The 13750-nt window shown below is 39.6% G+C and overlaps 1 protein-coding gene across 1 annotated transcript in view; it reads left to right on the plus strand.

Moving 5' to 3' along the window:
- The window catches only part of LOC139666369 (collagen alpha-1(XXI) chain), an 84066-nt gene that overhangs the window by 14967 nt on the left and 55349 nt on the right, over positions 1-13750 (plus strand). Inside the window, exons 8-16 of the mRNA XM_071545558.1 lie at positions 1447-1675; positions 4662-4835; positions 7566-7643; positions 7754-7765; positions 8311-8400; positions 9741-9786; positions 10321-10367; positions 12126-12179; positions 12272-12325. Coding sequence (XP_071401659.1) covers positions 1447-1675; positions 4662-4835; positions 7566-7643; positions 7754-7765; positions 8311-8400; positions 9741-9786; positions 10321-10367; positions 12126-12179; positions 12272-12325 — 784 coding nt within the window. The remainder of the gene's footprint in view (positions 1-1446; positions 1676-4661; positions 4836-7565; positions 7644-7753; positions 7766-8310; positions 8401-9740; positions 9787-10320; positions 10368-12125; positions 12180-12271; positions 12326-13750) is intronic.

A 13750-nucleotide genomic window follows, 5' to 3' on the forward strand; every position in this document is an offset into this window, starting at 1 on the left:
GTAGCTCCTGGTTCTTTTTCTGGCTGCTAGCGGTAACGTTAGCAACATGGCTAAGGCTACCGCCAGCAGCCTGGCTACTGTCCAAAGCAAGAAACAACCGTAAGAATCCCAATTTGAACTAGAAACCCCGATCTTAGTGCTATGATAAAGGCAGAGTAAAACATCCGGTAGTATTAATAAGCAGGCAGGTTGTGTTACTTACTGATCCAGTAGAAAGAATGCCAACTGAATGTCGGTTTTGAACCCTCTCAAGTCCCGGAGCTGTCTCCATCGAGTGAATGCCTGTCCGAGGTTCACTCTTGTTTTACCTCTATTTCTATCACTCTCCCTCTTCGCCTTCTTTGCCTCCTCCGTCAACAGGGTTCTTTTTCTCTTGCTGGGTAGAGTTTCCACTGTCACTTCAGTTGTTCCACCGTCTGCCATTTCCGCTACTGGGGATAGCTACCAATAGCTACCGGGGAAAACCTATCCTATTCCTCTTTCGGTTGCGCAATGGATGATGCACTTCCTTTGTGCCGTAAATCGAGCCTTCATTCTCCCGGGAGATCGTACCCGGTGGCAGACAGAATTGCATAGTGAAAGCGAGGCTTATAGGGAACCAATCTAAACGCCGATGGTGTCATTATTCTCTAGCCATTACACTGTGCAATCAACATCTTCAACTTCATAATGATAAGTTAAAGCAAAAAAGTTGTCTATAGGGTCTTTAAGGTTGCTCCTGGAAGTGCTTTAGTTTTTGTTCATTTCCTGCATCCTACACACTTACACAAATGTCCGCCAATGCATGCAACACCTCTCACACTTACTGATATCCACATCCTATTCTCTTCGGGGTTTGTGATTGATTTTGCTTGAAGAAATGATTTATTGTAGATTAACAAGTGCTCATAACACCCTCAAGGAAATGGTGCATTTCACAAGACGTTCTCAGGACGTTTTCCTTTGCAGACTTCCAGAGCCACAGACAGTCTTCCAAAAATGCTCAGGTTATTTTCCGTCCAGTGGCAGATGCTTGAGGTCTTCACAAAATACACAACATAACTATAAACACTGAGCATAGAGCATAGTAGAATATTGTCCGAGCTCGCTGGAATCGTGTGTTTAAGCCTGGCATCCATGAGAGAAATACTGGCAAAGTGGACCAGTGTGAGTTTGCCAGTCCAAAAGTAGTTTTACAGGCTCCAAGTTGTTTATGTGTAAGCACTTAGAATATTGGTTGTAAACTTTTAAGGGGTTTTTATGAATTTGTGATGCCTGCCAACAATCACTAAAAGCAAGGGCAGGTAAAACTGAAAAATATCAACATGTAGAGATCAGAAATAACCAAAAGTGTCAGTTAATGTCATGAAATTTGACCATCGCTTCATGATTCTGACCCATATCCTATGAGGTTATTTTTTTTATCATCTTTTATTTCTTATTTCTTTCCTCCCATCTTACCGTCAGAGAGATTTTCCCAGAGGGCCTTCCTCCATCCTACGTGTTCGTAGCCACCCTGCGTCTGAAAGGGTCTTCCAGCAACATGGCCTTTGACCTTTGGAGGGTGCTGTCGAAGGACCGGGAGATGCAGGCCGCGGTGACGCTGAGCGGCGTGGACAAGACTGTCACCTTCACCACCACCAGCGTAGAAAACCTGGAGCAGACAGTCACCTTTAGAGCCGGCTTCCAGGTTGGTGTTGGGATAGAGAGATTGAGGTTTGACGTTTTTGAAAGACCTTTTTCCAATGTGTTTACAGGGAACTAACTCCTGTTTCTACAGAAGAGGATTGGGGCCATGTGAACATTTTATTTAAGTTCCGAGTTTAAAGTCCGAATTCCAAGAAAAAAGTCAGAATTCTCAGTTTAAAGTCCGAATTCTGAGAGTAAAGTTAGAACTCTGAATTCTGAGTTGTAACTCATTTTCTTTCTAATTCTCTTCTAATTCGTTTTTTCAAAACTCTGCAGCCCATGCAAAGCAGAAAACATGGATGTATGAGTAATTGATGTGCCTCTTCTGTCTGTATTTATTTTATTCTGTGAAAGCCTTACTTCAGTCTGGAATATTTTCATTTTAAAAGGTTAGCTTGAGGCTTCCTAAATCAAGCTAATTGACGTCTGTCCTGGCCAAGTAGAGGAATGCCAAGTGTAGCATTCAGTAGCAGGGAATTGCGATGGCAGTCAGGTGAAGTTGATAATATTCCAAGGTGGCGCTCTGGACGGCTGCCACAGTGTGTTCCCTCCACCTGTTTTGTTTTTGAGTTCTTTGACCCAGTAATGTGGGTCACCCAAACACTCAGAACCCAGGGCAATGTTCTCTACATCTGTTATATATAGTTATTATATTAGTAGGGATGGGACGATATGCTTATCTCAGGATACAATTCGATACGCGATATGGGGTTCATGATTCAATACAACCATGATACGATGTAATAAATAAAAGCTCAATGACAACAAAGTATGACTGTGCAGAATTCTGTTTATTTCTGCGACACAAATCTTTCTAGCGATGGCGCTGGCTTGCTAGAATGTAAACAACAATTTAAAAATGTCATTACAAAGTGCAAATAATATAATTTGGATGTAGAGCTTGTGAAATTGTGATGGTCAAACCGTCTCATTTGTGATTAGTACAGCAGAATAAAATTAATTTTTCTGCCCCACGATACGTATTGTCAAGTTTTTATATCGCGAATTTCGATATATCATCCCATCCCTATATATTATATATTAGGTTTTTTTTTCTGTCACTGACATCCGTAGCTTCGACTCTAACAAAGACCATGTGCATGTTCTGTAGAATACAGACCTTTTATTTTTTTCATTTACTACTTTTAGAATTTTGTGTTGTTTTATGTTTAATGTGACCCATGTGAGCAACCCACCTAGTCGAATCCCTTTTATGTGCAAACCAATAAAACTGATTCTGATTTGAAATCAGGCTAAGCCGGTTAAACCCTAACCTGACCAGGATTGGATGAATGCATAAGTTTCCTTAGTAACATAACTTGCATAACTCCATTCAATTTAACCAGCCTTAATGAAATAAAAAAAACTGGTGTACTGCGTAATCTCACTTTGTTAAATCCCTCCTCCCCCACCATTTGTTAAAGTGCATTATAATTAAGATTAAGATTAAGATGCATTTCATTGATCCCCAAGGGGAAAATACACTGCCCACCAAAAGTGTGGGGACACCTCATTGATGTATTTTGATCTAAAGGCTTCTGCTAAAATGCTTGAAATGTGTTTCTTAGACAAATATAAATAGTGAAGTTGATCCTATGTATGAATTTCTTTCCAAAGCCTTTGCCTTTCCATCAAGGCAAAGGGCGGCTACTTTAAATAATCTAAAACATAAGATAGTTTTGATTTGTTTAACACTTTTTTGGTCGCTGCATGATTCCATTTGTGTTATTTCATAGTTTTGATGTCTTTACTATTATTCTAAAATGTGAAAAATAGGTAGAAATGAAGAAAAATGTGATGTCCCCAAACTTGACGTGCAGTGTAAATAACGATGGTGATGAATATGACTTGAAAAGAATAGATGAATACTGAAGCAGCATATGATGGATAGTATAAAGGGTGTAGTGTGCTGTGCTATCCTTTGGTCTTCTACTGGAGTGCAACTGAAAGCACATATTGTGCCATTAGAGTGTATTCTGTCGCTTCCAATCCCGGTTTCCCTTCATGTTCACTGATATAAATGAGTCCTACTGTGATGACTCACAAAGAGCTAAACTCTCAGTCATTTAAACATCACTCCCTGTTCAGTTCAATATGCAGTTGAACTGCTGAAGACGTAATCCTATGGATGCCAGGAGGCTCAAAAACGATGTTTCCTACTCTAAACCACAGTATTTCCCTAGTGGAAATGAGTTGGTGGATGTCTAGTACTTGGAGCGCACGCCTCTGTTTCCATGGCAGCAGAAGGTGGTAATACATCCTGCTGGACATGCCGGCTTGTTTTTTCCACAAACACTCACCACCCTCCGTCCTAACACACACCTATAGCATGGTGCATTGGACAGAGCTGCATTTTTTTTTTTTTGTTTGCACGTGTTTGATTTGATTTGGCTGGATGTGGCACGAGCTACAAGTCTGATTTGTCAGATTTGTCATTTGGAAATGATGGCTGCAGCTCAGGCCCAATGAAACCATAGCTTCTCTGTTTCTCTCTCTCTCTCTGTATGTGTTGCGCTTCAAAGAGAACACTGTTATGGAAAAAGGAAGAAGGTCATAATACCTCGCTGGCCAGTACCAATTTTGGAGCATTTTGAGCACACAATATTTTTGGCATCGCTAGTTTAGACAGACCTTTAATGATTTTTTAAATGAATATATATATATATATATATATATATATATATATATATATATATATATATATACACACACACACACACCCACACACTGGCAACAGGAATGGAAGGCTGAGTAAATGATTTGACAAATTGATAATTGTACGTTTTCACATCCAACAGTGCTGATTGGCCGGGAGCTTGAACAAAGATGCGTTTCAGTCTCAGAATTAAACAAACCAACCCAATCACAGCGTGCAGAACCTTATTAAATGTCTCTTTCCTATGGAGGTCATCTAGAAAAAATAAATAAATTCATGTATTTCACATTTACACCTTCTCTCTTCTAAATCTACTCTCTACTCTCATTTCTCTCAGACTCTGTTCGATGGACGTTGGCACCAGGTCAAACTCCTGGTGCGGCCTCACCAGGTTACCAGTTTCCTTGATGATCAACAGATCCAGGAAGTCATGCTGGAGCCTGCGGAGCCCATTTACATTAATGGGAAGACGCAGGTGGCTAAGAGGCGAGGCACAGACATCACTGTACCTGTGAGTACAAATCATACCTCTAATTACTACACTGTGTTGCTTTTCTTAGATTGACTGATGCTACCTGGCAACAAAGAATCAGGGAGGTTGAAGCCAGAGATGTGACCAAGTCAAGTTTGCTCGAGTCTCAAGTCAGTCTCAAGTCTTGAGGCACAAGTCTCAAGTCAAGTCCGAAGTCTACATGTAGATTACCAAATCAAGTCCATGTCATTAATGTCAAGTCTCAAGTCTAAATGTAGATTACCAAGTCAAGTCCATGTCATTAATGTCAAGTCTCAAGTCTAAATGTAGATTACCAAGTCAAGTCCATGTCATTAATGTCAAGTCTCAAGTCTAAATGTAGAACAGCAAGTCAAGTCAGAACAAATCAAGAGTCCAGTATCATATAGTATATTTAATATCTTAAAGAAAACTAAATATTTAGGACTTTTCAATGCAATATGGTTTTAATAGGATAAAAACTTGGTAAGAGCATCATGAGTTTGATTTCTATAATCAGTTTCAACTTCAATAAATTCAATCATTCCATACAAATTCAGAAAACAGAATTTAAATTCAGTCGTCTGCTGGAACAAATCTCATCACTTTCAATCGAAGTCATTTACACAAACACAAGATCTCAAGTCAAGACTTTAGAAACCTTTTCAAGTCATCAAAGTACAAGTCAGAGTCAAGTCCCAAGTCACCAGAACCCAAGTCAAGTCAAGTCTCAAGTCTTCTCTTCATACATGAAGTCGAGTTTCAAGCAATTGAAACTGTGACTGAAGAGTCTGACTCGAGTCCAAGTCATGTGACTCGAGTCCCCACCTCCGGATGAAGCAAATGCTGAAACGTTGACAGATAGGCCTACTATTTTGTTGTTTTGCACTGACTCCTGAGGAGGAACTTTTCTCCTGCCAACCACAAGAACGCTGCACGGTCAGATGTGACTGAACCTCAGGCCACTGGTTTTTAATCTTGCACCATTGTGACCCAAGAGTCTGCAGGGTTTCAACCAGAGAGGAGGAACTAGTCAGTGAAATGAGCCGCTGTAGTGTTTGGTTGGAATGGAAACCTGCAGACTCTTTGGTCACTCACGACAGCACATGGGTGAAAACCACTGTCAGCAACTTGGTTGATGGCCGCTATATTCTGACCAATTGTGGGCGGGGGCGGACTTTTATTCCTGTAGTCTTTCGAATAAAAGTTGTAGAGAACTGGGAAGATTTGAATGGCTGGAATCAACTTCTCATCCATTTTGCACTCGTCAGACGGCATTGACAGTTTCACTGGTCGTTCAACTCTATAGGAATTAAATGAATGGACTTCTGGAGACTTATTGATCATGTTGCTAGCAGTGTAATCACACAGTAACCAAAAGGCTATTCTGCTGCTGTACTTTGCTTAGAGTTTATCAAGGTGATCTGTAGATCTTATACATTCATCAACAAACTAAGCAGTGATTCTCAACCTTTTTCATATCAACCGCTAATTTAGTCCACATTAGGGCAATGGACCCCCATTTGATGAGATTTTGTCTCTCAAACCCAAATCTAAGAATATTTTTATTGTCAGATATGATTTTGTCCAGAATCCCATGACTATCTGTATTGTAGGTAGAGAGATAACAGTGAAACTATGATCAAAACAGTCATTCTTCTACATTTTCTAATTGTGTTAACTTCTTGTAAATGAAATAATGGTGAAGTTTAACAATTCATTAATTTGCTGGGGACCCCCTGGAACCCCCTCAAGGACCCCTGGTGGTCCCCGGACCCCACGTTGAGAACCATTGAAGTAAAGGATATTGTCTGCTCTGCGACTGTCATCAAACAGCCACACACTATGTATATAATATCCAAATGTTTTATCAGCATTTACCTTTGAACCAGTTAAAGCATCTCCAAATAGGCCAGCCTCAACAAGTCTTGGCGGAAGGCATGCCAAGTGCCACTTTACATTATATCCATCTGTGTGTATGTGACCATGGTATTGCAAAATGACTAAACTTAGAGCAGTGTGTTTGCTCAGTGCCTAATGAAACTTCTAATGAGACGTATCAGAGGTGGAGACTCGAGTCACATGACATGGACTCAAGTCAGACTCGAGTCACATTTTTAATTGCTTGATACTTGACTTGATGCATGAAGAGAAGACTTGAGACTTGACTTGACTTGGGTTCTGGTGACTTGGGACTTGACTCTGACTTGTACTTTGATGACTTGAAAAGGTTTCTAAAGTCTTGACTTGAGATCTTGTGTTTGTGTAAATGACTTCGATTGAAAGTGTTGAGATTTGTTCCAGCAGACGACTGAATTTAAATTCTGTTTTCTGAATTTGTATGGAATGATTGAAACTGATTATAGAAATCAAACTCATGATGCTCTTACCAAGTTTTTATCCTATTAAAACCATATTGCATTGAAAAGTCCTAGATATTTAGTTTCCTTTAAGATATTAAATTGATACTGGACTCCTGATTTTGTTCTGACTTGACTTGCTGTTCTACATTTAGACTTGAGACTTGACTTGAGACTTGTGCCTCAAGACTTGAGACTGACTTGGGACTCGAGCAAAGTTAACTTGGTCACACCTCTGAGATCTATGCATGGATGTCATGTAAAATGTTTTATGGAAGCCATCAGCAGGTATGATTTTCACACTTTAACAGCAATGAAATGGGCATTTGTCTTTCAATGAACTAGGTTAGAAACAGTGGGAAGATGTATATATATATTTTTTTTATTTCAGATTGAGATTCAGAAGCTGCGACTGTACTGTGATCCTCATCAGAGCGAGAGAGAAACTGCTTGTGAGATCTACTCAGTGGTAAGATCCCTCTCATCACTTACCATCATCTTGTTTTTAATATTATGTATAAGGGTTGACTGATAATAACCAATCACTTTGTCTCTTTTCCTCTCTCTTACTGTATACAGGATGATGAAAGGGTAAGTGCTCTGTTTCTCACACTGAAAAACACTTGAGGTATACATATTCTTAATCTTACTTTACTTACTGAGTTAATGCAAAGATATTGCAACTATAATGATGTGACACACAATATGATATTACAATATGGAAGTCACTGGCTACATTTGTTTCCCCCAAAATAAACCCAAGATTGTGAAATGGTTCAATCATAAAAAGCTAATTTGAAATCCCAAAGTAACACACATAATGAGGGGATAAAATGAGAAGCTTGTGCAATAGAAAAAAAACAAAAAAACATTAAAAGGATGACAAATAAATACATTGATGAAATTAGTCAAAAGAAACACAAGAAACAACATTGAGCAGGACCAACTATTGCCCTTTTAATGACATGATATATTAAATTTAATATAATTTTCTGATGTTTGTCTGATGATTATATTGTAAGCATTTATCTATGCTTTTAATGGGCTTATAATCTGTTTGAAATATATCACAATGAGAATATGTCTATATATTTTATGTATATGCTGGAGATATCAGTGTGTTTGTGTTTCCTCAGTGTCCTCTGAATCGAACTGCAACAGAAGAGGAAGAGGACTGCAACTGTTCAACCGGACCACCAGGACCCACCGGCCCTCCAGGACCCACGGTAACAACAGGCACACACACACACACACACACACACACACACACACACACACACACACCCACACATACACACACTTCTGCTTCTTCCCATAAGACTCAAAGGGCATTTGATAAATGGTTTGGTCTCTTGATCTCTGGTGGTTTTGACACCAGGGCCTTAAACATTTCAATTATCAAAGACAAGGTCCTGACTACACAGTCTATCTCCTCTGATTCATTACACTGTACACAATGTGTGTGTGTGTGTGTGTGTGTGCATGTGTGTCTCAGTGTGTGCATCATCAATCATGATGCAGCCCCATCCATTATTTCTACTGTATCTATTTTAGGGGTTCACAACAAAGTCAAAACAAAATGAGAGAGAAGGGTCTGTGGTTCTTGGTTTATGGCACTGAACTTAATCAGGTTGTCAGCTCAATTTTGTGGGATCTACAATGTATAAACAAATATATATAGGATATATATAGGCTAAAAACGGAATTATGAATATACTAATTATGACAAAGCCACCACATATTTACTGAATGTATCTGTGACCACTGCCTGGCATTAGCCTACTTGATTAAAGGGCCTATCATTTAATCCCTTGTGACCAAAAATATATTGGAATAAACAAACTTTTTGGTCAACTTAGTGGTTAAGTGATAGACACCAAAATCACCCATGTATCCCCGGTAGATAGTTGGCCATGATGCTCTTTGGCATCACTTTAGCATTTAGAACACCTTAGCATACACTATGTGTGATGGTGATAGTAGGCTCCATGCTAACACTTTAACATACACTATGTTGAGTGATAGTAGGCTCCATGCTAACACTTTAACATACACTATGTTGAGTGATAGTAGCCTCCATGCTAACACTTTAGCATACACTATGTGTGATGGTGATAGTAGGCTCCATGCTAACACTTTAACATACACTATGTTGAGTGATAGTAGGCTCCATGCTAACACTTTAGCATACACTATGTTGAATGATAGTAGGCTCCATGATAATACTTTAATGTACACTATGTTGAGTGATAGTAGGCTCCATGCTAATACTTTAGCGTACACTATGTTGAGTGATAGTAGGCTCCATGCTAATACTTTAGCGTACACTATGTTGAGTGATAGTAGGCTCCATGCTAATACTTTAGCGTACACTATGTGAATAGTAGGTTCCATGCTAACACTTTAACATACACTATGTTGAGTGATAGTAGGCTCCATGCTAACACTTTAGCATACACTATATGTGACAATATACCAAAAACTTGGTGTATTCCTATAAGCCTACAATGTGTTGATGTGGAAAGGATTTAATTCTGTGTCGTGATTGACTGGTTTGATGCTACAGGGTTTCCGAGGGGAGAAAGGGTGGGCAGGACCACCGGGCTCTGACGGTAAGCCTGTAAGTACAGCTTCACCTTCATCACACCTTCATCAGGGTGCATCCAAACATCAAGCAAATTTCATGGAAACTATTGAAATGTCTCAAATAAACTCCATCAGCTGGACTGAAGTGAAGAAAAATGCTTCCTGAATGTAACACATCCAGCAGAAAAATGGGAAGTATTTAAAAAATTGATTAGTATCGGGCAAGTTGTTATTGTTCTTAGTCGGCTAATATATTCTAATGTACCAACTAATAGTCATACAACCATGATGGAGACTTATACATGGGCGAGACAAATGCTTTTGAATCGCTATTTATCGCTATTTTCTTTATCAACAAAAAAAAAATTCCCCATCAAGTGAGCATATTTTTTCTTTTCTTTTTGCTATATTGTGGATTTTTTTCAAATTTGTATCCAAATTTTAAGTTTCTCTTCATTTTTTTTATTTGACTGGAGCTGTAATCACGATGGAACATCCTTCACTCCTTCATTGTTCAGTTCCTGATCAGTGTATGTTCTGTCTCTTTTCCCAGGGTAAAGATGGGAAGCCTGGGGAATCAGGCGCTCCTGGATTACCAGGGGACAAGGTAAGGAACGCCGATATTTCATCACCTCTGTCTAGCCACTGTACAAGTCGTACTTTTTACATGCACTTCTACTGCAGATTAGAGCGTCCCATCTTCACTAACTGAGATGCTGTAGATTCACCCTATTTGCCCACATTAAATTCTGGTGTTGGTATGATCACTGGTGGGAAATCTTCTCCACACAGGAAGTGACAAATTCAAATTTAAGTGAAAATCCAAAAGTGTTTCCTAAACAGCAGGGAGTGAACGCTCTAAGAAGAAGACATTTCGTTTACTGACAGTACCTTACAGGATTTCATGGTAAACAAGTCCTCAAAAGTCAAGGAGTTACCTCTTGCTACCATTTGGGGGCGCCAATCTGCAAAGTTACCTGGTGCAGCATTAAGCAATCAAAGTAAAGGAGGGATTCATGTATTAAGGCACTCTGAAGATCAAAGGAGGTGACCAGCAGCCTGTTACACCAGTTAAACTTGAGTTCAAACTTAGGCTATAGTTTGAACATAAAGTCGCACCAAGTCCAAGTTTACGCATTAGTAAATTTTAACCGTTGCACCAACTGAAATAGTTCCAACGTAGACTTCAGTTCCAACTTAAAACTTACACCTACCCCCTAGCAGGTGTAAGGTCTTCCGTAAACTAGCCGTTGGTGGGAAAACTTAATGGAGGTCCCCAGCAAACTATGGAATAGTAATCCTTTACTATTTCATTCACTAGAAGTACTCCCAATGAGAAAATGTATAAATTATAGACATTGGAAGTAGAGGTCCATGCGCAATTACACATTATCCAGAATAAATAGTTGCCTAGCTTATATCGCAATTTCATAAAGTCTGTCATGCATATTTTAATAATCTGAAGGTTTCAGTTTCCTAGATGATGTACATTCCTGTTAATATTGCTAGAAGTACTCCCAATGAGAAAATGTATAAATTATAGACATTGGAAGTAGAGGTCCATGCGCAATTACACATTATCCAGATTAAATAGTTGCCTAGTTTATATAGCAATTTCATAAAGTCTGTCATGCATATTTTAATAATCCAAAGATTTCAGTTTCCTAGATGATGTACATTCCCGTTAATATTGCCTATATTTGAATTCACTTCACTTGTTAAGGAGAGATGCTCCAGACATTCAGCATGTTGGAGAGCAACAACACAGACAAAGGGAAAAAAAAGTCTGGGAGCCACTGCCTTAGGCTATGCAATTAGGACAAGCTGCTAATAGCTAAATGTATTTGTTGATTGAACTTGAATTTAGATCATTGAACAGACGCCAAACTGCAGTTTTCGCTAGCTATCAATAAAACAAATACGCCTAACGTTTCATTGTTTGGGGGATTGCGTAGGCTAGCTTTACTCTGTTGAAATTAACGGTTAAACCACTTGATGTTGCTATTGTCTGTATTATCTAGTGGTGTATATAGATATATGAGGTAAGGGAGACAAATTAAATCTAATACTTTGTCATTGATAACGTAGGCCTACCTTTTTGTTGACGTTTGTTTATGTTTCTGGAAAACAATCAACCGTGATATACCGTGAGTGATGTAACAGTAAGTCAATGCAGGAAATTAGTAAAGACCCCAATCACACTGGAACTGTCCTTTAAACAAACATCCAAAACTGCACAAACATGGCTGCTGGTCACTGACGACTGACATTCCTTGATCCCAACCATCCCGTATACTGTCATGATGGTAAATGGGTTTGCTGTTGCTATTGCATGATGTAACTACTGTCTTCCCTGATTGGACAGGGTGAGGGTGGACCACCAGGACTAAGAGGGGAGCCTGGTCTAATAGGTGGCAAGGTAAGTCCTAAATGAAGGAGCTGTATCAGTACTGGGGAAGTTCTAATCCATAACCAGGACTTACAGTACTGACACTGTCCTTCTCTACCTAGGGAGACAGAGGGGAACCAGGCTTACGAGGAGAACCAGGGCCCCCGGGACCCAAGGTGAGGAATTGCTGCTGTTCAGTACATCTCAGTTTGGTGATGAAACCAAGTTATAACATGCTTTGGATAAATTCAGTGCTACACAATATCAGCTTCCACTGCCTTAGTTTGGCTCTCTCTGTTAAAGTGATAATCAGCAAGGCTTTCATATAAATAAATGTATGTCAGTAGTGATTTAGCCTCTATCCAGTCCATGAAAGCTTTTCCATTTGCTGTTCTAAACACCGGTGTCTGGTAGGTCTTCTGCTGCTGCATAGAATGCAAGGCATTTTATGTCTCCAGCTTGTTTGGAATAAATAGAACTGGGTAATTAGTATGTGCAGCAATAGCCACCATGGCTGAACAGGCAAAAAAAACAGTGGTGCTATACAGAAACTCAAACCTCATCAACTGAAAATACAATGAATCAGACGAGTGATCTCTGGGAAGTGCAATACAAAAACACCACAGCAATGCCTGCTTAGCACCAAAGATGGAGACAAAATAAAAACCCACCACAGCAATGACTGCTTACTGTAGCACCAAAGATGGAGACAAAATAAAAAAAGAAAAACACTACAGCAATATACCACTTAGCACCAAAGATGGAGCACCAAATATAACGTTAACAAGATGAAGCTAACTGCTAACATTAGCTAATGTCATTGATAGGTGAACAGATGGAGTGGGCAGGTCTTCCGTTTCATGTTCACTTAAACTTTGCTGTAGGTTTTTCTATTTAGGGCATCTTTGTTAGCCGGAGCAGCAGTTCATTTCAAGCTAGGTTTGCCACTGTAAAGTTTGTATTTTAACAAGACTAAGGCCATGGCCACAATGATCCGTGTCTGTCCGTCTCCATTCATTTCAATTCATTTTCAATGAGAGCTGTCCGCTGTCTGGGCAGCGCTGATGACGCGTCCGTCTCCGTCAGATTTCCGTCCATTTTGACGGACAGAAAGTTCAACCCAGTTGAACTTTTTCTGGATGGACGAATTCGTCACTGTCCGTTTAGCACATACGAGACGTTCCTACTGTTTTTTTAAATCGGTGAACACGTTGACGTTCCAAAACAGCCCAACGGACAGAAATCTATCCGTCAATAATTCTGTCTGTTTTCTGACGGATCAGTGTGACCGCGGCTTAAGAGTCTTGGATCTCATGATTGAGAGTCTGCAATCTAACTCCCTGCGGAACACTGTCACCCAGGTGACCAAAAGTGGTGAACAAAGCGACCGATCGACAATGCAACCCACAGAGCCCCTGCTGTCACGGGACTAAAATCAATGAAAATGTTAAAGTAAAAAAAAATCAAATTGCATACGGTATGCATTGCAAAATGATTGGGGAAATGTAAACTAGACGTAGACAGTAGTATATGGGTTATAACTCTAAATGACACCTGTATTCTCCTTTCCACACCTCCGATTTCTCTGTGTTAGCTAAAGC

This window comes from Centroberyx affinis, unplaced genomic scaffold (genome assembly GCF_046629955.1).
Source record: "Centroberyx affinis isolate AG114_WGS23_722 - 3 ecotype Tasmania unplaced genomic scaffold, CSIRO-AGI_Caff_v1 ptg004961l_1, whole genome shotgun sequence".
Lineage (NCBI taxonomy): Eukaryota > Metazoa > Chordata > Actinopteri > Beryciformes > Berycidae > Centroberyx > Centroberyx affinis.